Source organism: Lagenorhynchus albirostris, chromosome 6, assembly GCF_949774975.1.
Source record: "Lagenorhynchus albirostris chromosome 6, mLagAlb1.1, whole genome shotgun sequence".
Classification (NCBI taxonomy): domain Eukaryota; kingdom Metazoa; phylum Chordata; class Mammalia; order Artiodactyla; family Delphinidae; genus Lagenorhynchus; species Lagenorhynchus albirostris.
In genome coordinates, this window is record NC_083100.1 from 33394931 (window position 1) to 33422539 (window position 27609).

General features: G+C 39.2%; 1 protein-coding gene across 5 annotated transcripts; it reads left to right on the top strand.

Moving 5' to 3' along the window:
• Nucleotides 1-27575, top strand: SUMO1 (small ubiquitin like modifier 1). 5 transcript variants are annotated; one of them, XM_060152312.1, is made up of 7 exons: nt 68-158; nt 3724-3763; nt 7589-7690; nt 14670-14744; nt 18844-18921; nt 21389-21460; nt 26742-27575. In XM_060152312.1, the coding sequence occupies exons 3-7, from the start codon at nt 7661-7663 to the stop codon at nt 26808-26810; spliced, it is 324 nt and encodes a 107-aa protein (XP_060008295.1). In that variant the 5' UTR covers nt 68-158; nt 3724-3763; nt 7589-7660; the 3' UTR covers nt 26811-27575. The 5 variants fall into 5 exon arrangements, with proteins under 5 accessions (XP_060008296.1, XP_060008293.1, XP_060008291.1 ...); XM_060152310.1 differs by lacking the exon at nt 3724-3763 and having other exon boundaries at nt 9-158; nt 7586-7690; XM_060152308.1 differs by lacking the exon at nt 7589-7690 and having other exon boundaries at nt 15-158.
• Nucleotides 27576-27609: the final 34 nt, after the last annotated feature.

A 27609-nucleotide genomic window follows, 5' to 3' on the forward strand; every position in this document is an offset into this window, starting at 1 on the left:
CGGAAGTGACGCCAGGCGTAGCGGAAGTGCCTCCCGCCGCGGTGTTGTGCTGTGGGGAAGGGAGACGGATTTGTAAACCCCGGAGCGAGGTTCTGCCTACCCGAGGCCGCTGCTGTGCGGAGACCCCGGGGGAAACCACCGTCACCATGTCTGACCAGGTACTGGCCTGGGAGCCATACGATGGCGGTGGCCGAGGCCTTACTCCGCACGTCCGCCAGCCGCTCGGCTGGGGCCGGGGATGGAGGCGCGGGGGAGGGGAGCCGGAATGGGGGAGGGGGCGGCCGGTGGGGACTGGGCTGGCGTGGGAGGGGAGTGGAGTAGGACCGGAGACGCCCGGGCCTGCCGCGGGCCTTCGGGAGCCGCCCTGGCCCTCTCCTGGCTGGCTCATCACCCCCTGTGCCCCAGCGCCTCCGGTCGCGGCCTCAAGTCGTCTCCCTTCTTTCTCCCGGGCCGACCAGGTGCAGAGAGCACAGCTTCCACTTTCCCGAGAGGGTCCGTGGGGAACCCGTGTGCCTGCCTCTTCAGAGGACTCATTGCAAAAGCAGGGCCCTAGGCCCCAGTTATGTAACGGGAGAGATTACCTGCCCCGGAGCCTCCGTGGCCCTGAAAAGCGGGTGGACTCCACTTTTGGGTTCTTAGTCTTTAGATAGTCTTGGAGTGGGGGCGGGGGGGAGGGAGACATTGTCTGGTGTTGCTGGGAACCTAGAAAGCTCTGCCTTCCGTTCGGATTGCAGCTGGGGCCGGGCTGTCTCTGCTCTGCTCTGAGTCCTTTTCCGTGTGGGTGTGCAGAGCTGTCGCCTCTTTCTTGTACTTTCCTATTTCTTACTCGGGATTGGTTCAGTAGCTCTCCAGTTGTAAGAGAGAACTCTGAATAATCAAGAAACAAAGTAGAACAAAACTGCTAGAGCAACAGAAAGCGTTTCATCTGGGCGTTAACATGAAGATGACTGATACCTTTGAGGAAAAGGATAGGAAAACTTCGTGTATGTAGAGCAGTTGCAAAACATTTGCAGAAAGCTTCCTGTTATAGCAGAGTGCTCCATCTGAATGTTAATATCAAGAATTTACTTGGGATTTGCACTCAATCAGGAGTGTTTGATTTTATGTGGTAAGTTTTTCTTCCTCATCCTTTTCTATTTAACCATGTTTATGGCTAGTTTTTACTTTATAGGTTTTTTGTCTGGACTTTGTTTTGTTTGCTCAGACGACTTTGACTTTTTAAAGTATTTTTGGACCTTTTGCTTGTTTAATGATAATTATCTAGAAAACTGTTTCTCATTCAGCCCCATAATGTACTTGAACTTTTAAAGTTAACACACTTATTCCCTTGGCTTTTAACCCAGTTCAGTTTTGTACCACTTGGTGAGAGCAAGTGAGGCTTTTGTGGATTTGTACTGTTGCGCAAAACGTACATTTATATTTTTAAGGTTAAACCATAATCTAGATTAGTTTTGGGTGGATCTTCTTACTAACAGTCTAGATTAATTCCCAAATTGGTATGGGAATGGCATTATAACTGTCTCCCTAGATAGTTGTTCACTTGGTTACCAGGGAGGAAAGAACAGGTGTAAATGCTTAATTTCATCAGCCTTTTATTTTGATGCTCAGAAGTGGCTAGGAAGCCTGTTGAAATTTACTATAGTCTGATGAAAGAGCAGTGTACAGAAGGGATTATACAGTAAATTGTAGAATTTATTGCTCCAGTTTGAATTCCAGTCATTTAAAAGAGACTTGAAGGAAGAAATAAAGGACCTAGGACACTAACAGGTTCCTCTAGGCCAGAGGTTCTTTAGGTTCTTTTCAGGGGGTCCTTGGGGCCAAAACAATTTTCACGATAATACTAAGACATTGTCTTTTCCACTGTCATTCTTTCATGAGTGTTCAGTGGAGTTTTCTAGAGATTGACATGACCTGGTATATCACAACAGATTAAAATGTATCAGTAGAAGCAGATGTGGAAATCCAGCTGCTGTTAAGCCAGACATTGAAGAGATTTGCAAAAATGCAAAACAATGCCACTTTTCTTACTAGTTTTGTTTTGAAAATATGTATTTTTTAAGATTGATGCTTCATTGCTACTTTCAAGAAATTGTGATTTATATACACAGTACCATTTAATGAGGGTAGCATCATATCCTTACCAGTGTTTCATATTGCTATTATTAAAATTTTTCGGGACTTCCCTGGTGGTGCAGTGGTTGAGAATCTGCCTGACAGTGCAGGGGACATGGGTTCAATCCCTGGTCTGGGAAGATCCCACATGCCGCGGAGCAACTTAGCCTGTGCGCTACAACTACTGAGCCTGTGCTCTAGAGCTCGCGAGCCACAACTCCTGAGCCTGTGTGCCACAACTACTGAAGCCTGCGTGCCTGGAGCCCATGCTCCGCCACAAGAGAAGCCACCACAATGAGAAGCCCGTGCACTGCAATCAAGAGTAAGCCCTGCTCGCCGCAACTAGAGAAAGCCCATGCACAGCAACGAAGACAAAACGCAGCCCCAAAAAAAAAAAGTTTTTTTCATAAATAGCAACATGAAAAATATTTTTAATAAAAATACATTATTTGCTAATATATATTGGGTTTATTATCTTAAAATGAATTAATATGTATATAAAACATTTCTCAGTTTCAGTGTCTAATACTGCAAACCTCAATAGATGTAACCAACTTCACAAAAGCTTTATGGGGTTCTAAATAATTTTTAAGAGTGTAAAAGAGTCCTGTGACCATAAAGTATGAGCACTGTTGCTCTAGGCTGATTGACCAATGTCGTTGTTAATAATAATCGGGACCCAGTACAATTTTAGTGTTGGGATGCTAAGGATTTAAAGAGATAGGAAGCTGAACTCTTACCCTGATGAGGCTTATGAGTGAGAGTAAGAATCCCAAGTTACTACTGTGCCATATCAGCAGCATGAGACTGAACCACTGTCCCCAAAAGACAATATAAACCAGGTTGTTTTAGAACAATGTATTTTCGGAGGCATCTCTCAGAAGGTTATTGTCTGTGCTAAGATATTGGAATTGAGTAATAATTTCAAGTTAAAATAGGTGGACAGGGCTTCCCTGGTAGCGCAGTGGTTGAGAGTCCGCCTGCCAATGCAGGGGACACGGGTTCGTGCCGTGCCCCGGTCTGCTGAGCCTGCGTGTCTGGAGCCTGTGCTCTGCAACGGGAGAGGCCACAACAGTGAGAGGCCCGCGTACCGCAAAAAAAAAAAAAAAAAAAAAAAAAAAAAAGGTGGACATTAAAGTCACACAAGACTTGAATTGCTGGGTTCTCCATTGACTAATGAAAAATGATTATTTTTGGAATTTGAATGAAATAATTTCTCATAATTCTAACAATGCCATCATTATCCAGTGTACCATTATTGAATAATCCTCTAATACAGGTTCTAAACCTGAGGATCATGAATCCTAAGGGCTGAAAATCCACTGAAATTGTATGAAGTTATATTTGTGCATGTGTATTTTTTTAGGGAGAAAGGATCCATAGCTTTCATAAGGGGTACGTGATCCCTCAAAAAAGGTGAAGGACTAGCCTTTAACCAATAATAGAGACCTGATTGGGTGCTCACTTTTAGCCTAATTTCGCATTGCAGCAAAACTGAGCACTTACATAGAACAAGAAGTTTAATATCAAACTGGTAAGGGTAATTTGTACAAATATTTTTCCTTCTTCCTTCCTTACATTCACATTTATAGTGTTTTTTTTTCATATCAGAATCATGAAAGGCAGCATGGACTTCAGCTCTTCAATTCAAGTCTGTTAATTTGTAATAATTGGATAACTGATTTGCTTCAAATGCTGACTGAATCTGTTGTAGCAGTTTTACTCTGTCCGTCCCCACCTCAGAGAGAGGGCGGGCAGAGAGGGAGAGAGAGAGAGATATTGATTGAATGATCTCCTTTTATCTTTAGTCAAGGATTTTGAAGCATTATGTAATTCTGGTTATCTGTTGGTACCTGACAGACTACTTCAAAATGTAATGGCTTAAAGCAAAAGTCTTGTTTTGCCCATAAATTTGCAATTTGGGCAGGGCTCTGTGGGTTGGGCTCATCACTGCTCCTTGATGTGTGGGGTCTCTGCTGGGATTACTCACATGACCGTGGGCTGTAACGGATGGGTTCTTCATATAGTCTCAAGGCCTCTGTGAGTGCTCTCGTCATGTATTCTCTTGAGCATGGGGACCCCAGGATATTCAGACTTATGGAAGCTCAGGGCTCACAAGAGAGTGTTCTAGAGAACCTTGGGTGGAAACCCCAAGCCTTCTAGAACCTAACTTTGGAAGTCACTTCTGCATTCTGTTGGTTAGGCAAATCACTAAGCCCAGCCCAGATTCAGGGGAAAGGCATTTATTTTTATTGAGATATATGTGACATATAACATATTAGTTTCAGGTGTACAACGTAATGATTCAGTATTTGTATATATTGTGAAATGATCACCACAATAGGTCTAGTTAACATCCATCACCACAATGGTTACAAATGTTCTTTTTTTTGTTTTTGAATTTTATTTAATTTTTTATACAGCAGGTTCTTATTAGTTATCCATTTAATACACATTAGTGTATATATGTCAATCCCAATCTTCCAGTTACAAATTTTTCTTGTGGTAAGAACTTTTAAGATCTACTGTCAGCAACTTTCAAATATACAATACAGTATTATTAACTATAGTCACCAAGGGAAAGGCATCTAAACTCCATTTCTTAATAGGAAGAGTAACAAAGAATTTGCAGTTATCTTTAGTCTACCACATTAATTGTATTTCTTTTGTTAGGATAGCGTTATTCCCTGCAGCATTCTTTATATCTCTCTGTTGTTGATGTTTGCTGATCTTTCTGTTAGCTTGAGATAGCAGGAGAATATGATAAACTAGGTGTATATTAAAGTTCATAATTATGTATACTATTTATGTCATAGAATAAGTATAACATACTTATAAGTATGTTAAGAATAAGTTAACATACATACATACATTAACATACATAGCTGCATACTGTAGCTGACTTGAGCATCTAGTTAGTGATACATATATTAAACATTCCATGCCCCAGGAGAGGAATGATGTATTCTGTCTTCTCTCTGACAGATATACGAAGTGCTGCTAGTAAATGTTGCAAACATATTGATTATAATGAAACATTTCAAATAAAATGTTACCTGAACATTATTTAATAGTATTTTAAAAACTGAGTATGATTATTATGTTAGAGTACTCATGAAGGGGACTTCCCTGGTGGCACAGTGGTTAAGAATCCACCTGCCAATGCAGGGGACACAGGTTTGAGCCCTGGTCCGGGAAGATCCCACATGCTGTGGAGCAACTAAGCCCGTGCGCCACAACTAACGAGCCTGTGCTCTAGAGCCTGCACGCCACAACAACTGAGGCTGTGTGCTACAGCTACTTGTTGCAGAGCACGGGCGCCTAGAGCCCGTGCTCCGCAACAAGAGAAGCCACCACAATGAGAAGCCCGCGCTCGCTGCAACTAGAGAAAGCCTGTGCTCAGCAACGAAGACCAAACGCGGCCAAAAATAAATAAATTAAATTAATAAATTAAAAAAAAAGAGTACTCAGGATTAGTGGAGTAGTTCAGATTTCAAAACTGTAAAGCAGTTGTCAAATATCTATTGACACTCATTAGCCCCCCATACCAGTTAGAATGTTTCTATTATAGGTTATATATTTAGTGTTGTAATCATTTATTTAAGTGCCTTTCTGCATTTTACTGTTTGCTTTCCAGGGTCAGGAATCAGGGTTTATTCACCCTTTTTTTCTGAAGTGCCTAGCAGAGTGACTGAATACTTAGTAAAAGTTTTTAAAGGAATGAGTGGTCAGATTCATTCATTTAACAAGTATTTATTGATGTTCCAGGCAGCATTCTAGGCCCTAGAATTGAAAGGTTGCCTCAGAAACGTGAAACAGCAGGTATCTTTCTCCTCCTCTTTCAATTCCCATGGTGTTTTGTTATTGAGGAAGGGTTGGTTGTCATGCAGTAGTTTTCCTTTTACGATGTGTTTGCATACCTTCTGGATCTTTAGTTCTATTAGCAATAGACCTAGTAACGTTATCTCCAAAATTGAATCATTTGCTTCTTCCAGGACATTGGGATATTATCCATTGTTATGGATAATAATAATCCTGCGCTGCTTGTGGGATCTTAGTTCAGTTCCCCGACCAGGGATTGAACCTGGGCCCAGGCAGTGAAAGCACCGAGTTCTAACCACTGGACCACCAGGGAACTCCCATTTTCTCTAAGTCATGTTTGGTATCCCATTTTGGAATGTATTAAAATTGTGTGTGTGGTTTTTTTTTTGTAGATTATTCTGATATTCTACTTTAAAAAAGTCATGTGGGTAAGGCCACACAGATCCTATTATTGAGTACCTTAGTCTTATGGTTTAAAATTTGGAATTCCTGCAACACGACTTAAGTTTATTTAAAGATATGTTGTATTTGTTATACTTTTATATTTTGACCATTCTTTTTGCATTTGATTGCTTTTACTGAGCTATTGAGAATCTGAAGGAAAAGACCTGAAGGAAGGAAGGGTGGAGTTCTGTTTGCTGGACCTGCTGTTCTCAATAGCCAGGGTCAGATATTTTTAAAGGTTTTACTGAAGATAAATATATATATGAAAAAGTGTACATAAATGTACAGTTTGCTGAATTTTCAAAAACTGGTCACATCCATGCAGCCAGCACCCAGATTAAGAACGACTGTCCAGGGCTTCCCTGGTGGCGCAGTGGTTAAGAATCCACCTGCCAGTGCAGGGGACACGGGTTTGAGCCCTGGTTCGGGAAGATCCCACATGCTGCAGAGCAACTAAGCCCATGCGCCACAACTGCTGAGCCTGTGCTCTAGAGCTCGTGAGCTACAACTACTGAGTATGCGAGCCACAGCTACTGAGCCCACGTGCCACAACTACTGAAGCCTGTGCACCTAGAGCCCATGCTCCGCAACAAGAGAAGCCACAGTGAGAAGCCCATGCACCACAACGAAGAGTAGCCTCCTCTCACTGCAACTAGAGAAAGCTTGCACGCAGCAATGAAGACCCAACTCAGCCAAAAAATAAAAAATAAAAAAATAAGTAAATTTATTAAAAAAAAAAGAATGTCCTGACTACCAACATAGTTTTGCCTGCTTTTATACATTATAACTTTTTATAAGTGGAATCATACAGTATGTATATATTTCAGTGTATGGCTTCTTTTGCTCAGCATTGTTTGGAGATATGTCTATATTATTGGGTATAGTTGTATGTTGTTAAATCCCATTGCTACATTGCATTCCATTGTATGACTGTACCACAATTTACTTATCTATTCTGTTTTTGATGCACACTGAGCTGGTTTTCTAGGAGCTGTTTTTTAATATAAGCCAAATGCTACCTATTTAGAGCACCTCCTATGTCAATTTGGATTGCTTTTGGACTAAATAACAGAAAATCTGATATATAGTAGGTTAAACAAGTTCGCAGTTTATTTTTCTAATGAAGCAAGAAATTCAGACATAAGTAGTTCAGGGATGGTAAGGCAGCTCCACCATGCCTTCATACTTCTTTCCCCTCTGTCCTTAGCAGGTGTCTTCACTCTGATGCTTGTCTCCTTGCCGGCAAGGTTACTTTGTGTCTTGTTCCAGGCAGGAGAAAGGGATGGAGCAAAGGATAAAAGTATGCCAAAAAGTATGTACCAGCAAAAAGTATGTCACCTTCTATCTGCATGGCCAGCACTGCATCATGTGGCCATAAGAGAAGATTAGAATTTTTTGTTTCTTTCTTTTTTTTGGCTGGCAAATTTAGGCTTCCCTTTGTAAGGAAGAAGGGGAAAATGGATCCTGGATAGGTAATTAACAATGTCTGCCATACCTCTAAATCTGCCTGCTAGTACTTTTGGATACAGTGAAGCCAGTTTGTTCTAGGCTTTGCATAGGTCCATAGTCTAGCTGCAGAGAGTAAGGTTTATATAACCAGCAGGATTTCCTTTTCTTTTTTTCTTAAATATAAATATATATATATATATTTTAACTTTAAAACATTTATTTTTGGCTGTGTTGGGTCTTCGTTGCTGTGCATGGGCTTTCTCTAGTTGCAGCGAGCGGGGGCTACTCTTTGTTGTGTGCAGGCTTCTCATTGCGGTGGCTTCTCGTTGCAGAGCATGGGCTCTAGGCGCGCGGGCTTCAGTAGTTGTGGCGTGCAGGCTCAGTAGTTGTGGTGCACGGCTTAGTTGCTTCACGGCATGTGGGATCTTCCCAGACCAGGGATTGAACCCGAGTCCCCTGCATTGGCAGGCAGATTCTTAACCACTGCACCACCAGGGAAGTCCAACCAGTGGGATTTTCAATTATAATCTTTAGTTCCTGAGAAGTTGTCTTTGTTTAGTGTTTAACTGCAATTCTAGGGTTGAATGTAAATTTACGGAAGTCCCAGTGTCTTGACAGCTTGACTTAACTTCAAGTTACGGAGTTAAGTCTGGTCAGTTTTATTTCACATGTCTAGTACTGTCTCATTAAATTTGAACATAGGCAGCATGCACTGAAAAAATGTGTGTGTGTGTGTGTGTGTGTGTGTGTGTGTGTGTGTATTTTTAGAATTGTGGTAAATCCATTGAAGTATGAGGGAGATGACTTTATTGTAATTTGAGGGTTTGTATCTTTCTTTTTTTTTTTTTGCTGTACGCGGGCCTCTCACCGCTGCGGCCTCTCCCGCTGCGGAGCACAGGCCCCGGACGCGCAGGCCCAGCGGCCATGGCTCACGGGCCCAGCCGCACCGCGGCACGTGGGATTCTCCCGGACTGGGGCACGAACCCACGCCCCCCGCATCAGCAGGCGGACCGCCAACCACTGCGCCACCAGGGAAGCCCGAGGGTTTGTATCTTTAAATAATGGATACAGTTATTAGAATCATCCAATTTTTTTTTTTTTTTTCGGTACGTGGGCCTCTCACTGCTGTGGCCTCTCCCGTTGCGCAGCACAGGCCCCGGACGTGCAGGCCCAGGGGCCATGGCTCACGGGTCCAGCCGCTCCGCGGCATGTGGGATCTTCCCGGACCAGGGCACGAACCCGCATCCCCTGCATCGGCAGGCGGAATCTCAACCACTGCGCCACCAGGGAAGCCCTAGAATCATCCAATTTAATCCTTGTTGAGCTTTCTTCATTAGGAAATAAAATGAAATAAACTGATGTACAGTGAGAACTATGGTTAACAGAATTTTGGGGAACTTTGAATGTATTTTTAATGAAATGTTTTGTTATGGAAAAATTTAATTGAACGCATATACCCATCTCTTGGCCTGTCGTATTTCATTTGCATGATGCCACTCCACTTCATAACATTATTTTGAAACCAACCCAGACATTGTGTCTTTTCATCTGCAAGTATTTCAATATGTATCACTAAAAGAGAAGGACTTTTTCTTTTAACAAAACCAGGATACTGTTGTCCCACCTTTAAAATTGAACAGGTTTGTTAATGTCATCAAATAAGAGTAAATGTATTCTTTATTTTTAGTTTTCCCCAGAATCCCCCCTCTTTCAGAAGAATGAACAATCCTTGTACAACTGGAAGGGTCATTGACAGATTGGGGGTAGTTAAGTGTGGTGCTGTTTTCCTGTGATTGAATTGTCAACATACTGATTGCCATAGTGATTTTTAGCAAAGTTCTTGTTCTTTTGACTTTGAAATGGCACAATAAAAACCTTCTGTTGAATTCTGTACATTTGTAAATGAGGATTGTTGTGTTCGCTGTCTTTTCCTGTCCAGTTCTTCTTTTCAGATCCAGCTATCTTCTATTGCTAAGCTGTTTAATTTATATCTTGGAAAGAAGAGTTGGTAGTGCCTGGTGTCTGATAAATTCCTTTTACTGTTCCAGTTACCATGATTTAATCTCTAGATGACACAGACCAGAGAATTTAGAGGTTTCCAGTTCCTGTCTTTGATCTTGTACATACGTTTACTTTTCTTTACATTACCAGTTTCTTCTGCTCTGGGGGCTGTGTAACCTTTCCAGCCAAATCAACCAGCCCTCTCTGGGATTCTCTTTTCTCTGATGACCTACTGTCCCACACCCAGTGCTGAATGCTTTCACTGTTTTGTGACTAGTGTGCCATACCATTCTGTATTGGCTGCTTTTTTACAGGGGAGAGAAGGAAAGAAGGCATACAAAAGACACTAAGATCACTGGAGACAAACTTTGGCCTTTTTTGTCCAAGATCTTCTCATTTTCCAGACTAGTTTATCAAAGGAAAAGAAAAAAAAAGATAGCACATGAAAAGTTGGGTGACTGCATTAGGCAAGCATGAGGCTATTAAACAAGTGGGTGTAGATGACATTGCTCTAGTTCTTCAGAGTTGGGAAGAGATCACCAAAATGGAGTGACTAGGGAAAGTGGCAGTTTATTTTTGGAAATTTCAAATCCTAGTATTCACATGTTCTTATGAAATTGAAGTGAATTATCTCTTATTCCCAACTGTGAATATAAAATGCTGAAAGGATTTTGTTTGTATTGGCTATTGTATAGTCAATACAGTAGAAGTATGAAGCGTTAGTAAGATTTTGTGGTATGATACAGAAAATAGTGCTGTTAGCTTAATTCAGCCAGCATTAAATAATTGCCTGGTATTTGCCTGACACTACAGAGATTATAAAGATGAAAAACTTGGACCCTCTCCTTGTAAACTTGTAGGGAAGTCAAGACAGAGAAAACTGTCACAGAAAATGTTAATTTAACAAGTGTATTGAGTATCTTCAAAATATATACTAAACACTGTGCTTGACCAGAAATACAGAGGAGTGTAAGGCATGCCAATAAGGAACTCAATCTGGTGGGAGACGCAGATATGCAAACATGTTATAATAAGATTAAAGTAAGCAGTATGGGAACATTTAAGAGGGTGATGAGGGAAATCATTTTGTAGGAAGCGATGCTTGAGTGGTCTTGAAAGGCGAATAGGGTAGGAAAGGGCATACCAAGCAGAAGTGATTAACATGTACAGAGATAGTGGAGATAAGGTAGAGAGTGCCATGTTTAAGGAATTGTAGATCAGTGTGGCTGGAGCAAAAGATATTATTAGCAGGAGAAGTAGGAGAACAAGGCTGGATTGCTACGCAGGGACCAGCCCACAGAAGACCAGTGTATGTTGGCTAAGGAGTTTGAACTTAATCCTGAAGGTTCTCGGCAGATCAGATTGCATTTTAGAGAAATGGCTCTGGTTGTAGTTGGGAAGAATTAATTGAGGGGAGCTAGACTTGGGGCATTTGTTATGCTATTGCAGTAATGCTAATGAGCGACAATGAGCGCCTGAACTAAGGCAGTGGAATGGAGAGAGTGAGAGTCACTAAGAGATATAATTGTCAAAATGATGAATGGTTAAGTGTGAGATTTAAGAGAGGAAGAGTAGCCAAAGATGACTACTAAATTTCTGTTGTGGGCAGCTGAGTGTATGGTAACCATTTATTGTAATTGGGAATCCAGGAGGAATTGTAGTTTTTTTTGATTTTGGTTTTCAGAAAGAGGAGTTAAAGCTAACAGAGGAGTTAGAGATAATTCATTCAGTTTTGGACACTTAAATTGAGGTGCCTATGGGGACATCCAAAGTGGAGATAGATGTTCAAGCACTTGAAAAAATGAGTGAAACTCAGAAAAGTTGTCAGGTTGGTGAGGATGGTTGTGAGTCATTAGTATCTGAGAGGTAGTTGGAGTTATGGGTCACCCAGGAAGAAGAAGAAAAAGAGGATTAAAGACATAGAACCTAGAGGAGCACCAGCATTTAAGGAAGTGGTCAGGATGAGGAGACAATGGAATGTTGGAGGCCAAAGGTAGAGAGTTTTCAAGGAAGAAGTCATAAGTATCTGTTGGTTAAAGATGAGACTTGAAATTTTCCACTGGGTTTAACAATAAGGAGTTGAACTGGTAACCTTGGTGAGAGAAGTGTCAAGTGGAATGGTGGGATATAAACCAGAGTACAGTGGGTTGAGAGTAAAAGTGGAAACAGCAAATGCTGAGTACTCTCATAAGAAGTTCGAAGAAAAAGATGAGGCTGACTCCTTGAGAAGACAGTAAAAGGGGAGTGTTTTTAAATTGAGAATAAATGCCATAAAGGATATGAATAAATTGCCAATGGGAGCATTAAAGGAAAATATTAATCCCAATTGGAAGGTTGAGGGGTGCCGTGGTACCTGGAAGAGTTTTTTTAAATACTGGACTTCAGGTGATGTGTGGGATGGATTTTTGTGAGATGATTTCAAGAGAGGTTGAGAGAGGATCTGTATAACAGGTAAAGGAAACAGGAACAGCAAAGGGCTGAAGGTGGAAGAATGTTTATAGACATGTTCAGGGAATAGCAAATAGTCCAATTTAACCAAATCCTTGGTTTGTAAAGGAAGTGGAGAGAGAAAAATGAGAATTGAGCTTGGTAATGGAGGAACTGAATGAGGTGCTGCGGAGTTTGGTTCTAGGCCTTAAAGCACTTTTTGTTAGGGGTAGTTATGCAGTCAGAGAAGCTGTGCTTTAGAAAGAGTTCTGAAGCAGTGTGGACAATGGATTGGAGAAGGGGGAAGAACTCTTTTGTTCTGAGTAGCCTCTGTAGCTACCCTGTCTAGGAAACACTGGAGCAAAATCACTCCCATTATGCTGATGTATTGCTGCTCCGGTTGCAGGGGGATGTTTTTCTCCTTGTGGTTAACTCCTATAAAGCTTCTTAACACCCCTTCTCTTAGTTAAAGAGGACTCAGGGCTTCTTTGCTCTTTGTTGCCCTTCACTGCGTGGAATAAGCTGTCCTTGTCCTCTCTAGATATGTAAAGGAAGAAGGAACTGTTAACTGAATATAAATTCATAGAAATGTGGTTGTGAGACTATGTTTGAAGACAGTCTTCTAGTTTTCAGGTGAAATACTGTCTCACTAAAGAAGGTTAATTTGGCCTGCTGCCATAATATGCGGTAGTCAGCAAATGTTGAAAGTACTGCAGAATGGTAAACAGGCAAGGTTTCACACTAATGAAGTCAGTTCTGTTATCTAAGCATTTCCCTGGACTCTAGCCTGTATCTTAAATTTAAAAGCTACTACTTCTAGTTTAATATATTCAATAAATTTTGAATGTTAAAGAGTTTGTTAGTTTTCACTTACTGGTATGAGATAAACAGGTAATGGCCTTGTTACTTTACTTCTGAAATACAGTATAGTTGGTTATATTCTTATCAAGCATGGATTAACAGCTTGAAATTGCTGTGAATCATAAAAAAGCATATATTTAAATAAGTGACTAATATGGTGGCCAAACTAAGGTAAAGTGCATGGGAAAGCTACTTTTTGTTGTTGTTGTTTTTTAAATTAATTAATTAATTTTTGGCTGCGTTGGGTCTTCATTGCTGCGCATGGGCTTTCTCTAGTTGTGGCGAGCGGGAACTACTCTTCGTTGTGGTGCGCGGGCTTCTCATTGCAGTGGCTTCTCTTGTTGCGGAGCATGGTCTCTAGGCGCATGGGCTTCAGTAGTTGTGGTGTGTGGGCTTCAGTAGTTGTGGCTCACGGGCTCTAGGGTGCAGGCTCAGTAGTTGTGGCGCAGGGGCTTAGTTGCTTCGTGGCATGTGGGATATTCCCAGACCAAGGATCAAACCCGTGTCCCTTGTGTTGGCAAGCGGATTCTTAAGCACTGCGCCACCAGGGAAGTCCCGGGAAAGCTACTTTTATCACACCATTGACTGAAATTTACCAAGCTACGCCTTTACTAAAAATGGCTTACTTTTCTTAGATACTTCATGGCAAAGTTGTTTCAACTAGTTTATTCTAACTTCATTTTCTTTTCAATATGCCTTCATTTGAAATTATCTTATTATTGTATAATTTATAAGAGGGCTATACTCTTCTGTCTTCCAATTCTGTCTCCTCTTTCCTTTTACTACTTACTCTGTTTGGGCTTTTTTCTTATTCCAGTTTAAGTCTCCTAATTTTTTTTTTTCACCCAAGCATAATCTTTTAAAATCAGATATACTGCTTCAGATAGTCTGAAATAATAGCTGATACAAAACTGATTTGTTTTGACTCAAGACTACATTAGGCCAATACTTTGCTATTTGATTTTCCTTTCTAAATAGACTTTGCTTATGTTAATATGATTAATTTATGTTTCTTAGTACAGTTTTGTAATTGGAGTAGTTAACTTCTCCCAGTAGGTTGTGAGAAAATAATCTTGGATTCAACATGTTTGGTTAAGGATTCATGGAGAAGAGCTTCCTATGACTAATAGGAGTTGACTGAAGATAATGGTTTCCAGGTTGTTCCTTTGTGTAGCAGCAATAGCACCACCTGGTAATTAATTAGAAATGTATATTACAGCCCTACCCCAGACCTACTGAATAAAAAACTGGGTATGAGGCCCAGCAGTCTTTTAACAAGTACTTTAGGTGATTCTGATGCTCAGTGAAGTTTTAGAACCATTACTATAGGATTTTTATAGTAAAAGAGACTTCTTTCTTGATTTTTAGTGATCTTTAGAACCGGTGTTTGAGAGAGTGATTGACTTAGGACCTTTTTTGCTTAATTGGCTGGCAGAGCAAAGAAATGCTTGCTGTATTTTCAGGGGCAAGTTTCGTACCGTAAGTCAAAGTAATGGGTGAATAATTAAAATAGCATATAGGAACTTTTATCTTTATATGTACTTTTCTTTCAGGAGGCAAAACCTTCAACTGAGGACTTGGGGGATAAGAAGGAAGGAGAATATATTAAACTCAAAGTCATCGGACAGGTGAGTTTCATTATTTTTCTCTTTTGACCCCGGAATGTGTGAATGATTTCTGACACACAGAGAAAATGATTTAACTAAGGCAAGTTATTTAAAAATGGCGATTCATTTACTACATATGCATCTGTTGGAGGCAGAAGAGGGTGATACTGTTTTCTTAATTGCTCTGCTAGGCAGATATAGATCACCTTAATTTCTTCTAATAAAACTTTTTTCTTGGTTAGCATGCTTCGGTGGCAAATATAGCGACTTCTCTTGAGTGATAATGCTAGGACCCTTAAACCAAAGGGCCTCTCAGGCCTTTTCTTTACCCCTTTCTCCTTCTTGGCACCTTATTTCTACAGACTCTGGCCTGTATCTTATTGACTCTTTTTGAGATGTTAACAGATAATTAAAGTTTAGCTGAAAATTATTGGAGGAATGCATGTTCATAGTTTTTTTTTAAGGGACAAAAGAAAGAACTAGTAGACACTCACCATGGAAGCATGAGAGTACCATTTCCCCACATTCTCTGAAACATGGGATATTAGCAGTCTTTCAATTTTGGGCCAGTGTAATAGCTACACATTTTATTTTGCATTTCTCTGATTATCAATGAGGTATAATTTTTTTGCCTATTACGTTTATATTAATCGTGTGTTCATATCCTTTTCCTATTTTCTGTGATCATGTTATTTTGAAAATTTTTATTAAGATATAATTCAGATACCATAAATTCATCATTTAAAATGTATAATTCAGGTGCTTTAGTATATTCACAAGGCTGTACAACCATTACCATTATTTGATTCCAGGACATTTTCATCACCCCAAAAAAGACACGGTGTATTCATTAGCATAATTCCCCATCTTCCTTTCCCCCCAGCCGCTAGTAACCGCTAATCTACTTTACTTTCTGCGTTTGTGGATTTGCCTATTTTGGACATTTCATGTAAATGGAATTACATGATTTGTGACCTTTTTGTGTCTGGCTTCTTTTATTTAGCATAATATTTTCAAGGTTCATTCAAATTGTAGCGTGTTTCAGTATTCCACTCCTTTTTATGGCTGAATAACATTTCATTGTATGATATACCGAGTTTGTTATCCATTCATCAGTTAATGGACATTTGGGTTGTTTTCATATTTTGGCTATTATGAATAATATTGCTATTAACATTCATTGTAAGTTTTGTGTGGGTATGTTTTCAGTTCTCTATATATCTAGGAGTGGAATTGTTGGGTCTAATATAGTAGTAACTTTTTAAAACTTTTTGAGGAGCTTCCAAACTGTTTTTAGTGGTGGCCGCACCATTTTACATTCCCACCGACAATGTATGAAGGTTTGTTATTTTACATTCTAGTTAATATTTGCTGTTGTCTTTTTTTAATAGTCATCCTAGCGAGTGTGAAGTGGTGTCTTGTGTTTTTGATTTGCATTTCCCTGATGGTTAATGATGAGTATCTTTTCCTGTTCTTATTGCCCATTTGTACATCTTCTTTGGAGAAATGTCTATTCCGATCTTTTGTCCATTTTTAGATTGGATTACTTGTCTTTATTTTTGAGTTGTAATAACTCGTCATATATATTTAAGATATTAGATCCTTATCAGATAGGTGGTTTGCAAATGTTTTCTCCCATCTTTGGGTTGTCTTTTCACTTTCTGGGTTGTGTCCTTTGCAGAAACAGTTTTTAATTTCGATGAATTGAATTTATTTTTTCTTTTGTTACTATGATTTTAGTGTCATATCTAAGAAACTATTACCCAATCCAGGGTCGCAAAGATTTATATCTATAGAGTCTTCTAAGGTTTTTATGGTTTTAGCTCTTACATTAAGTTTTTGATCATTTTGAGTACTTTATGAATGATTTTTGTATGAGTTTGAAGAAGAGTCTAACTTCTTTCTTTTGCATGTGGCTATCTATTTGTCCCAGACCATTGATTGAAAAGTCTGTCCTTTTCACATTGAATTGCTTGACATCTTTGTCAAAATCAATTGACCATAGATATATATGGGTTTACTTCTGGGCTGTCAATTTTATTCCACTGATTTACAGGCATACGTCAGAGACATGCGGGTTTGGTTCCAAACCACTGCAATAAAGCGGATCACATGGATTTTTTGTTTCCCAGTGCATCTGAAAGTTATGTTTACACTATAATGTAGTTTAAGTGTGCAATAGCACTTTGTCTAAAAAAACCAATGTACATACCTTAGTTAAAAAACGCTTTATTGCTGAAAAGTGCTAACCATCATCTGAGCCTTCAGTGAGCCTTTTTTTTGCAGGGGTAGGGTTTGAAATATTTAGAGAATTACCAAAATGTGACACAGAGACCCGAAATGAGCAAATGCTATTGGGAAAATGGTGCCAGTAGACCTGCTCAACTCAGGTTTGTCACAGAGCTTCAGTTTGTAAAAAAACATAGTATCTGCAAAATGCAATAAAGCAGAGTGCAATAAAATGAGGTACGCCTGTGTATGTTTGTCCTATGCCATGGAGTACCTTTTTAACAATTACTGATTTGTAGGAGTGCTTTATATTTTCTTGATTTTTCTTGTCTGTTATATATGTTGTGAATATTTTCTTCAGGGTCTCTTAACTTTTGTGGTGCTTCTTACTGTATAGATGGTTTATGTTTTTATTAAGTCACATTTATCAATCTCCTTTTTTTTTTTTTTTTTAGTGGTTTCTGAGTTTAAATCTTGCTTTAAAATAAGGATTTCCCAGTGTCAAGATTAGGGAAAAAGTCTCTCCCTAAGAAGAACAGAAAATATTAAAAATTTTTTTAATGTTAGCTCTTTAATTCATCTGGAACTGATTTTAGCTTATGGTGTGACGTATTGCTCTAGAAATTTTGTCTGTTTGTGAAATTATACATAGGACAAGAATTTGTATTTATTTATTTATTATAAATTAAAAAAAATTTGGCCACACCTCACAGCATACGGGATCTTAGTTCCCTGACCAGGGGTTGAAGCCAGCCCCTGCAGTGAAAGCGCTGAGTCCTAACCACTAGACTGCTAGGGATTTCCCTGTTATTTTTAAAGATAATTATAGTTACAGGGCTTCCCTGGTGGTGCAGTGGATAAGAATTCGCCTGCCAATCCAGGGGACACGGGTTCAAGCCCTGGTCCAGGAAGATCCCACATGCCGCAGAGCAGCTAAGCCCGTGCACCACAACTACTGAGCCTGTGCTCTAGAGCCCACAAGCCACAACTACTGAGCCCACGTGTCACAACTACTGAAGCCCATGCGCCTAGAGCCCGTGCTCCACAGCAAAGAGAAGCCACCGCGATGAGAAGCCCGCGCATGGCAACGAAGAGTAGCCCCTGCTCGCCGCAACTAGAGGAAGCCTGCGCGTAGCAACAAAGACCCAACACAGTCAAAAATAAACAAATAATTAATTAAAAAAAATTATAGTTACAAACAAAACATGCAACTTCCACTAACGCGTATTTGTGAATGTGATATGTAATCATTAGGATTGGCTTTGAAATTTTTACAGTACGCAAGTGCCAGTATTTTTTTCTGATGGTTGCCTGGTAGTTTACTTGACAGTCTGGGTAGAAAAAAATTATCTGTGATCCCATATATCAATTTGACTGACTCATTTCACTCATGCAAGAGAAGCCAGACTCTGTGTGGTGACTTTTTATGGCAGGAGTAAGTGTCTGTTATTTTGTGGTCTACGTCCCTTTTGTAGGTTTTACCGTCTTCAGTGACACTTCAGTTGTGGGGGTACTTTTTGTTTTGAGTTGCCTTTGGGAGTTTGTGACAGTTCACATTTTCATTTTGAAAACAGAATAGGCATGCAGTTCTGAAGGAATGCATTCTTTCACATACATACTTTTACTTATGCTGCTAATTATAACACCTCAAACAGATTATCTTTATGTTCGTTTTATTAAATTTATTTTGAAATGGGTATATAGCAACTTTGAGGATGATTAGAGTATTTTAATAAACCTGTTAGGAATGCTAAAAAGAATATTTTGGTGGGAAAATATAGGAGACAAGGTATACATTTCTATTTGTAGTATATGTGTAATTAAATAATTTGTTTCAAGCAAAGCAAATAGCTTACACAGAGAGTGACTTTTTTCCCTCATATCTCCGTAGGATAGCAGTGAGATTCACTTCAAAGTGAAAATGACAACACATCTCAAGAAACTCAAAGAATCATACTGTCAAAGACAGGTTTGTATGTTATAATATTAAATTCAGTGCTTTATATATCATTAATTTTTCTTTCTTGTCAAAAGAAAAGTAATCCTTTGAGACTTCTCTGGTGGTCTAACGGTTAGGACTTTGCAAGAAGAAAGAGATCATCTAGGTGTTAGGATAAGTAAAACAATAAATATTTGTTTCTGTTTTGGTTTTTTTTGGCCACTCTGCGTGGACTGTGGAATCCTAGTTCTCTGACCAGGGATTGAACCTGCGTCCTTGGCAGTGAAAGCGCAGAGTCCTAACCACTGGACTGCCAGGGAATTCCCTTTTTCTGTTTTTGATATTAATTGTTATGCTCAGTAAAGTCTTTTAATTGGGGCTCAACTAGCTCACATTTGTCATAATGACGGGAGCTAAAATTGGAAACGAACGTATGAAGTGCAGTATGCTAGTAGGTACTTGGATACATTGTCAATTACTGTTGACAACAACTCTGAAGAAAATTATATGGTCTTTTTACCTCATCTGTAAATGAGAGAGTTGATTATTGAGAAAACACAGTGCAAAAGTGAAAACTAAACTGATCCAGAATTGAAGGTGCTAGGTTTGGGGAGATAATATAACATCAAGTTAGTATAATTTCTAGCTTTCTTTTTTATGCTTCAGAGTCTACAGTCTTTAGAAGTTTCTATACTCATTTCACAGAGGCTTGATAATTTTTTTCTTATATTTGCTGATATACGAGGAATGGGACACTCAGTATATCTGAAGTATGGAATAATTACCCAATAGAGAGAGATTGAATCATCTTTCCATTTTGATTTTATAGACTGGTTTCTATAGAAACTTTTTTGACTTCAGCATAAGATATTTCTTTTTTGAAAGATCCTATTAAAATCAAAGTTAAAATCAAAGAATATTCCACTCTTGTCAGTCATGTTTATTCTTTTTTTTTTTTTTTTTTGCGGTAAGCGGGCCTCTCACTGTTGTGGCCTCTCCTGTTGCGGAGCACAGGCTCCAGACGTGCAGGCCCAGTGGCCATGGCTCACGGACCTAGCCGCTCCGTGGCATGTGGGATCTTCCCGGACCAGGGCACGAACCTGTGTCCCCTGCATCAGCAGGCAGACTGTCAACCACTGTGCCACCAGGGAAGCCCAGTCATGTTTATTTTTAACATAACCCTGGAAATAATTTTTATTTATTTATTTATTTATTTATGGCTGCTTTGGGTCTTTGGTGCTGCATGTGGGCTTTCTCTAGTTGTGGCGAGCAGGGGCTACTCTTCGTTGCGGTGTGCAGGCTTCTCTTTGCAGTGGCTTCTCTTGTTGTGGAGCACAGGCTCTAGGCTTGCAGGCTTCAGTAGTTGTGGCTCGTGGGCTCCGGAGTGCAGGCTCAGTAGTTGTGGCGCACGGGCTTAGTTGTTCCACATCATGTGGGATCTTCCCGGACCAGGGATTGAACCCGTGTCCCCTGCATTGGCAGGTGGATTCTTAACCACTGCGCCACCAGGGAAGTCCCAACCCTGGAAATAATTTAAAACCAGGGTATTTCCTGGTGGTCCAGTGGTTACGACTTGGCTCTTCCACTGCTCCCAGGTTCAATCCCTGGTCGGGGAACTAAGATCCCGGAAGCGTGGCCAAAAAAAACACAAAAAATAGTTTAAAACCAAATACAGGGTAAGTTTGCAAGGTCTCATATATTTAAGTATAGTACATATTGGAAGATAGTTTGAATCTTTTTGGATGTTTTTGGGATAGTATTGTATTGAAACAGTGAAAATCTTAACACATTCGTTATTGAGCAGAACTTTCTAATACTTTTGGACTAAATGATTCTTGATTTGTACTTATTAGTGAAGTTATTTCTCTTTAAATGAGCCATCTATTCTCTTCTAGCTATTTTTGTGGAATAAGTGATTAGAAAAATATATTTTAATACCTTTTGTGATATTTATAGTGCTGTAAATGGCATCACAGGTTTACTGTAGTTTATCTGGCTTGCTCCTGTGCTTTACCGAATTTCTATGATTTAATCTGTTTAAAAACCAATTTTGCTTGTACAGTTGGAAGCTAGTGAGGCTGCTCATCCAATATCTGACTTTATCTTTATGTTAGCCTACAGATTTGAGAGGAAGCTATATAGAATAGTAGTTAAGAATGCACAGGCTTAGGAGCAGATTTAGCCTTCAGTTCTTGGCTAGCTTGTGTGCCTTCTCCATACCTTGGATTCCCTAGCTGTGAAATGAAGGTAACGTGATAATACCTACCTTCCAGGGCTGTTGTGATGAAAATTTATGATTATGTTTATAAAATACTTGGTACAGGGAGTGCCTAGCAAATAGTTGGTACTCAGTAAATGATAATTATGATAGAATTAGCTCTCTAGTTTTATTATGTTCTACATATTCTGTTGAAACTTTCATATTTGGTTTTTGTGCATCAAAGTACCTGTTATCTCTTCTAAGATTTGTATATTTGTATGTTTTCTACCTTTTTAGGGAGTTCCCATGAATTCACTCAGGTTTCTCTTTGAAGGTCAGAGAATTGCTGATAATCACACTCCAAAAGAAGTGAGTATAATTTCTTCTCTGATTCAAGGCATATTTTAAATTCTGCATTGAATGATTTGGTTCACTGGTACCATTAAACTGTCCTTTTCTTGAATATTCTCTGATTTAACTGGTATATCATTTGTCAAAGAGAAAAATAATCTTTTGAGTTGAACTTCCCTTGTATTGCCTTCAAAAAGTGCCTGTAAAAAGAGAGGTAGAAAGTAGAAAATGAGTACTGAACTTGTCATAAGGCACATACTACGTCTTTTTGAGGATGCCTCAAATTTGGCAGATTTCTGGTACATTTTCATGGTGATGGTGACCTTCACAGTTCAATTTTGACTTTTGACGCATTTTGAGAACTTAATATAGAAGCTTAGTGTATATTAACATAGTTGGCTCTATCATCTTGGTTTACATTTTTTAATGCTTCTGTGCCTTTATTTGTGTTATTGTATGTATGGACTGTTTTCTCTGTTTATATATTCCACCCTCTCTATTCCCATCCCACTGCCACCCCCCAGGCATCTGAAAGTAATAAAGTGTGAGAGAGAATGTGTGTATTTATATTTACACAGATTCCCCCCTCCAAATACAAAATAACATTTTTGATATTTCTGATAGTGGGAACAGTGTATGGTTATTATTAGTTTTTTGGTTTAAAAACATTTCAAACTTACAGAATTATGAGACTAGTATAATATTCTCCTTTATAACCTTTTTCCTAGATGCACCAGTTATTAACATTGTGCTATGTTTGCTTTTTTGTTCTCTCTGTATATACAGATTATCATTATTGGTGGGCCATTTGATATGGGCCCTTTATCCCTAAATATTTCAGTGTTATTGTTCTCCTAAGAGCCACAGTTAAATTATCTAATTTAAGTGATTTAACCTTGATACAATACTGTAATTGAATATACAATCAAAATAGTCTGATTTTACCATCTGTCTCAGTGAGGTCCTTTATAGCGCCCTCCCTTTTTTTTTTTTTTTTTTAACTTGACCTGGGATCTCATCCAGGATATGCATTCTAACTAGTTATCATGCCTCTTAGCTTTAATGTGGAACAGTTACTCAGTCTTCGTTTTTCATCACACTGACATTTTTTAAAAGAATTCAGGCCAGCTATATTTTAGAATGGCCTTCAATTTGGGTTTGTCTGTTGTTTCCTCATGATTAGATTCAGTTTTGCATTTTTGGTAGCAGTAGCACAGAGTGAAGCTGTGAAATTCTGAGTGCATCGTATCAGGAGTTAGATGATGTCCATTTGTCCTGCTATGGGTAATATTAACTTCGGTCATGTAGTTAAGATGGTAACTGCCAGATTTCTTATCCATTGTAAAGTTATCATTTTCTTTTGTAATTAATAAGTAATTTGTGGGGAGATACTTTGAAACTGTGTGAATAATGACGTTCTTTAGATATTGGCCAGTGGGGACCCCTTCAATTTGGCGTCTTTCCTTTTTGACACCTCTCCGTCTCTTTAGAAAGTTTTTATTTTGAAATAATTTTCAATTTACAGAAAATTTGCAAGAATAGTCCAAAAAACTGTACTCTTTTCCGCTTAGATTCACCAGTTTTTAACATTTTGCTACCTATGCTTTATTATTCCCCTCCCCCCACATATAATATATGCGTGTGTATATATATGTATATATCATCCAAACCACTTGGGAGTGGGTTGCATGCACCATGCCATTTACTAAATATTTTAGTGTGTATTTCTTAAGAATAAGTATATTCTTTTACATAACCACAGTACTGTTAATAAAATTCAGGACACTTAACACTGTTAGAAAACTTTAGTCTTCAACCTAATTTTGTCATCTGTCCCAATTATGCCTCTTATAATAAATTTTCTCCCTTGTCACAGGATCCAGTTCAGTATCAACATATTTTATTTAGGGGTCTCTTTAATTATCTTTAATTTGGAACAGTTCTTCAGCCTGTCTTTGTCTTCATGACATTTACATTTTTGAAGAATACAAACCAGGTATTTTCTAAAAAGTCTCTCAATTTGGGCTGTTCTGTTTCTTCATGACTAGAGTCGGATTATGTATTTTGGGCTGGAATACTACATAAATGGTGATGTGTCTTTCTCAGGGCATAATATCTGGAGTATCTGAAGTCCCTTATCATTGAGTTTAACAGTTGTCTTTTTCCTTTACTGTGTAGTTACTATTTTTCCTGTTTTAATTGAGTAATTTGTGGGCACATACTTTGAAACTATGTGACTATCCTTTTTCTCATCAAACTTTTCCCTGTAGGTTTAGTATCTACGCACTTTCTTAAGTACTTCCTTACTGTCTGGCACAAGATATTCCAAACTCATGTTGTATTTTCCCTGTCCTAGCTTGGCATAATCTCTGCAACACAGAAGATACTTAATACATTTTAGTGACACCTCCCTCACTATCATTAAGAGATTTATCTTCTTAGAAGAAGAATAATGGGGCAGTGGGAGAGAGTAGGTATTTAGGGAGTGACCTCTTTGTACTGTTGTTTACTCATCTCTGCTAATGTATTACTTTTTTTTTTAAATTTATTTATTTTTGGCTGTGTTGGGTCTTCGCGGTCTTTAGTTGCGGCGAGCGGGGGGCTACTCTTCGTTGCGGTGCATGGGTTTCTCATTGTGGTGGCTTATCTTTGTTGTGGAGCATGGGCTCTAGGCACGCAGGCTCAGTAGTTGTGGCTTGCGGGCTCTAGAGCACAGGTGCAGTAGTTGTGGCACACGGGCTTAGTTGCTCTGCAGCATGTGGGATCTTCCTGGACCAGGGATTGAACCCGTGTCCCCTGCATTGGCAGGCAGATTCTTAACCCCTGTGCCACCAGGGAAGTCCCTCTGCTAATGTACTCCTTAAAGCTGATGGCTTCATATTCTCCATAGTTTGAGGACATGTGCTGCCTTCCTGATTTAAAGGTTCCTTGTAATGTTTGGAATTTTAGTCCTTGCAGTATTTACCAGGCTATATGTGCAATTAAAATTAAATTTTAATAGCCTCTTTAATTAATAATTATTTTAATATTCATATGTCTATCACAATCAAGATACCCATAATACTAGAGCCAATTAATCACTTTAAAAAATTTCTAAATCCACTTAAGTCTATGTTTTATTTTTAGATTTCTTAGAATATTTTAATTTTTTTTTTTTTTTTTTTTTTTTTGCCGTATGCGGGCCTCTCACCGTTGTGGCCTCTCCTGTTGTGGAGCACAGGCTCCAGACGCGCCGGCTCAGTGGCCATGGTTCACGGGCGCAGCCGCTCCGCGGCATGTGGGATCTTCCCAGACCGGCGCACGAACCTGTGTCCCCTGCATCGGCAGGCAGACTCTCAACCACTGCGCCACCAGGGAAGCCCCCTTAGCATATTTTAATTTTCACATTTTGTAATTCAGCACAAAATTGTCACCTATAAAATACTGATCTTGGACTTTCCTTTGAAATGTTATTTTTAATTTCTTTTGTGATCCACTATAGTTCATTGGAAACAGTGATAGTTTTTGTCTTCAGTCTGCCTGTTAACAGTGCTCCTTAACTCTGTCTGCACATCAGAATCAACAGATTTACAGTCCTTTGCAAGCCTCACTGAGTGTAACACCTGGGTTTCTATGCCACACCAAGCCCCCTATGTACTCTTTTATTTTTTAAATAAAGAATACTTGTGTTAAAAATAAATAAACATATTAGAAAACCAAACTACCAAAGTATATAAAATGGAAAATACACTTTAGATATCTCTTCATTCCCATTTCTCAGAGGCAACCATTATTAATAATGTCTTTTAGGAAAAAATTCCAGAATATTTCAATGCATAAAAAGCACATTAAAATAAACAACTTAATTGCTTATACTTGCTTAATGTTCTGTATAAGGCATTTTAAAGGGTCTTTTTTCTTCTTCTTTTCCTTTCCTTTTCTGTAAGAGTTGAGAAGGACTGGTCTGAAAAATCTAGCTTATACAATTGGAGGTGTCAAATAAGAGTAGAAGTATAGTAAGTTTTCTTCATTGAGTGGTTACTATCAAAGAAAATAATAGTTATATGCCAGAAGGAATTGTAGATGACAAAGCAAACCACTTAGAAATGAATCCTTAGGCAGTATTTTTCTAACTAAAACCACATATATTTCAAAGTGAGATCAGGTTTTTTGAAAGAGATTCTATCAAGTAATTACATCTAGAAGTAAAATGCGTTTTAGAAAATATGCCATCAAACTATCATTTAAACTATTATATACATGTTTGATTAGATTTAAAACTCCCTTAAGGTACTTTTCAGAAACACTTAAATTTTATATGGTGAATAAACTGGGACGTGAAGTTGGCTCAGCAAAATAACATGAATGACTACATAGACATAGTATCAGAGGAAAAGATATACCTCTCTGTTCTTTAAAACTTGGTTGTTTTGGGCTTTCCTGGTGGCACAGTGGTTGAGAGTCTGCCTGCCGATGCAGGGGACACGGGTTCGTGCCTCAGTCCAGGAAGATCCCACATACCGCGGAGCAGCTGGGCCCGTGAGCCATGGCCTCTGAGCCTGCGCGTCTGGAGCCTGTGCTCCGCAACGGGAGACGCCACAACAGTGAGAGGCCCGCATACGACAAAGAAAAACAAAACAAAACAAAGCAAACTTGTTTGTTTGTTTGTTTTGTTTTGTTTTGGCTGCGCCATGCGGCATATGGGATCTTAGTTCCCTGACCAGGGATTGAACCCATGCCCCTTCATTGGAAGCACAGTCTTAACCACTGGACCACCAGGGAAGTCCCCCTCTCTGTTCTTTAGATTAAAAGAAACAGTATTCTTTTTTTTTTTTTTTAATAAATTCATTTATTTATTTACGGCTGCGTTGGGTCTTCGTTGCCGTGTGCGGGCTTTCTCTAGTTGTGGCGAGTGGGTTCGTTGCGGTGCACGGGCTTCTCATTGCGGTGGCTTTTCTTGTTGCGGAGCATGGGCTCTAGGCGTGCGGGCTTCAGTAGTTGTGCGTGGGCTCAGTAGTTGTGGCTCACGGCCTCTAGAGCACAGGCTCAGTAGTCACGGTGCATGGGCTTAGTTGCTCTGCGGCATGTGGGATTTTCCCGGACCAGGGCTCAAACCTGTGTCCCCTGCATTGGCAGGCGGATTCTTAACCACTGCGCCACCAGGGAAGCCTGGAAACAGTATTCTTCATTTTAGAACAGGATAACTATGGATTACTTTTGTATCTTTTTGCACTTTAAAACAGTGGCCACATAATTGCAGCCAATTAAAAAAAATAGTACTTTTATATTGTACTACTAACACTTTTCTTTTCTCTTACAGTTGGGAATGGAGGAAGAAGATGTGATTGAAGTTTATCAGGAACAAACAGGGGGTCGTTCAACAATTTAGATATTTTTATTTTTTCTTTTCCCTTAATCCTTTTTTATTTTTAAAAATAGTTCTTTTGTAATGTGGTGTTCAAAACAGAATTGAAAACTGGCACCCCATCTCTTTAGAACATCTGGTAATTTGAATTCTAGTGCCCATTATTCATTATTGTTTGTTTTCATTGTGCTGATTTTTGGTGATCAAACCTCAGCCCCATTCATATCGCCCTCTCCTTTTTAAAAATTATGTGTGTGCACAGAGAGGCCGCCTTTTCCAGGACTGTGCATTTACAGGCTTGTGATAAATAAGATTGACTAATGCGAGTGTTCATAATGACTTTCCAATTGGCCCTGAAGTTCTAGCATGTGATTGCTTCACTCCTGGACTGTGACTTTCAGTGGGAGATGGAAGTTTTTCAGAGAACTGAACTGTGGAAAAATGACCTTTCCTTAACTTGAAGCTACTTTTAAAATCTGAGGGTCTGGACCAAAAGAAGAGGAATATCAGGTTGGAGTCAAGGTGACAGAGGTGGTGAAAATAATGACTAACTCCAAAGATGGCTTCACTGAAGAGAAAGCATTTTAAGATGAAAGAAAAATCTTGTCAGAAGATCCCAGAAAAGTTCTAATTTTCATTAGCAGTTAAAGTTATTCATGCAGAAGTGTATACAGCAGAACGCTGCTCTTTTTGACTTTATTTGTACTTTTTGGCCTGGGATATGGGTTTTAAATGGACATTGTCTGTACCAGCTTCATTAAAATAAACAAAATATTTGTAAAAACCGTACCAATGTTCATTTTTTTCATTTTATTTTTAATTG

What these genes read in the sequence shown, in the direction of transcription:
- SUMO1 (XM_060152308.1), top strand. Translation starts at nt 3,728, where the DNA reads ATGAAAGGCAGCATGGACTTCAGCTCTTCAATTCAA. An exon ending in ACTTCAGCTCTTCAATTCAA is followed by an intron (nt 3,764 to 14,669) that starts GTCTGTTAATTT and finishes CTTTTCTTTCAG; the next exon opens with GAGGCAAAACCTTCAACTGA. An exon ending in ATAATCACACTCCAAAAGAA is followed by an intron (nt 21,461 to 26,741) that starts GTGAGTATAATT and finishes TTTCTCTTACAG; the next exon opens with TTGGGAATGGAGGAAGAAGA.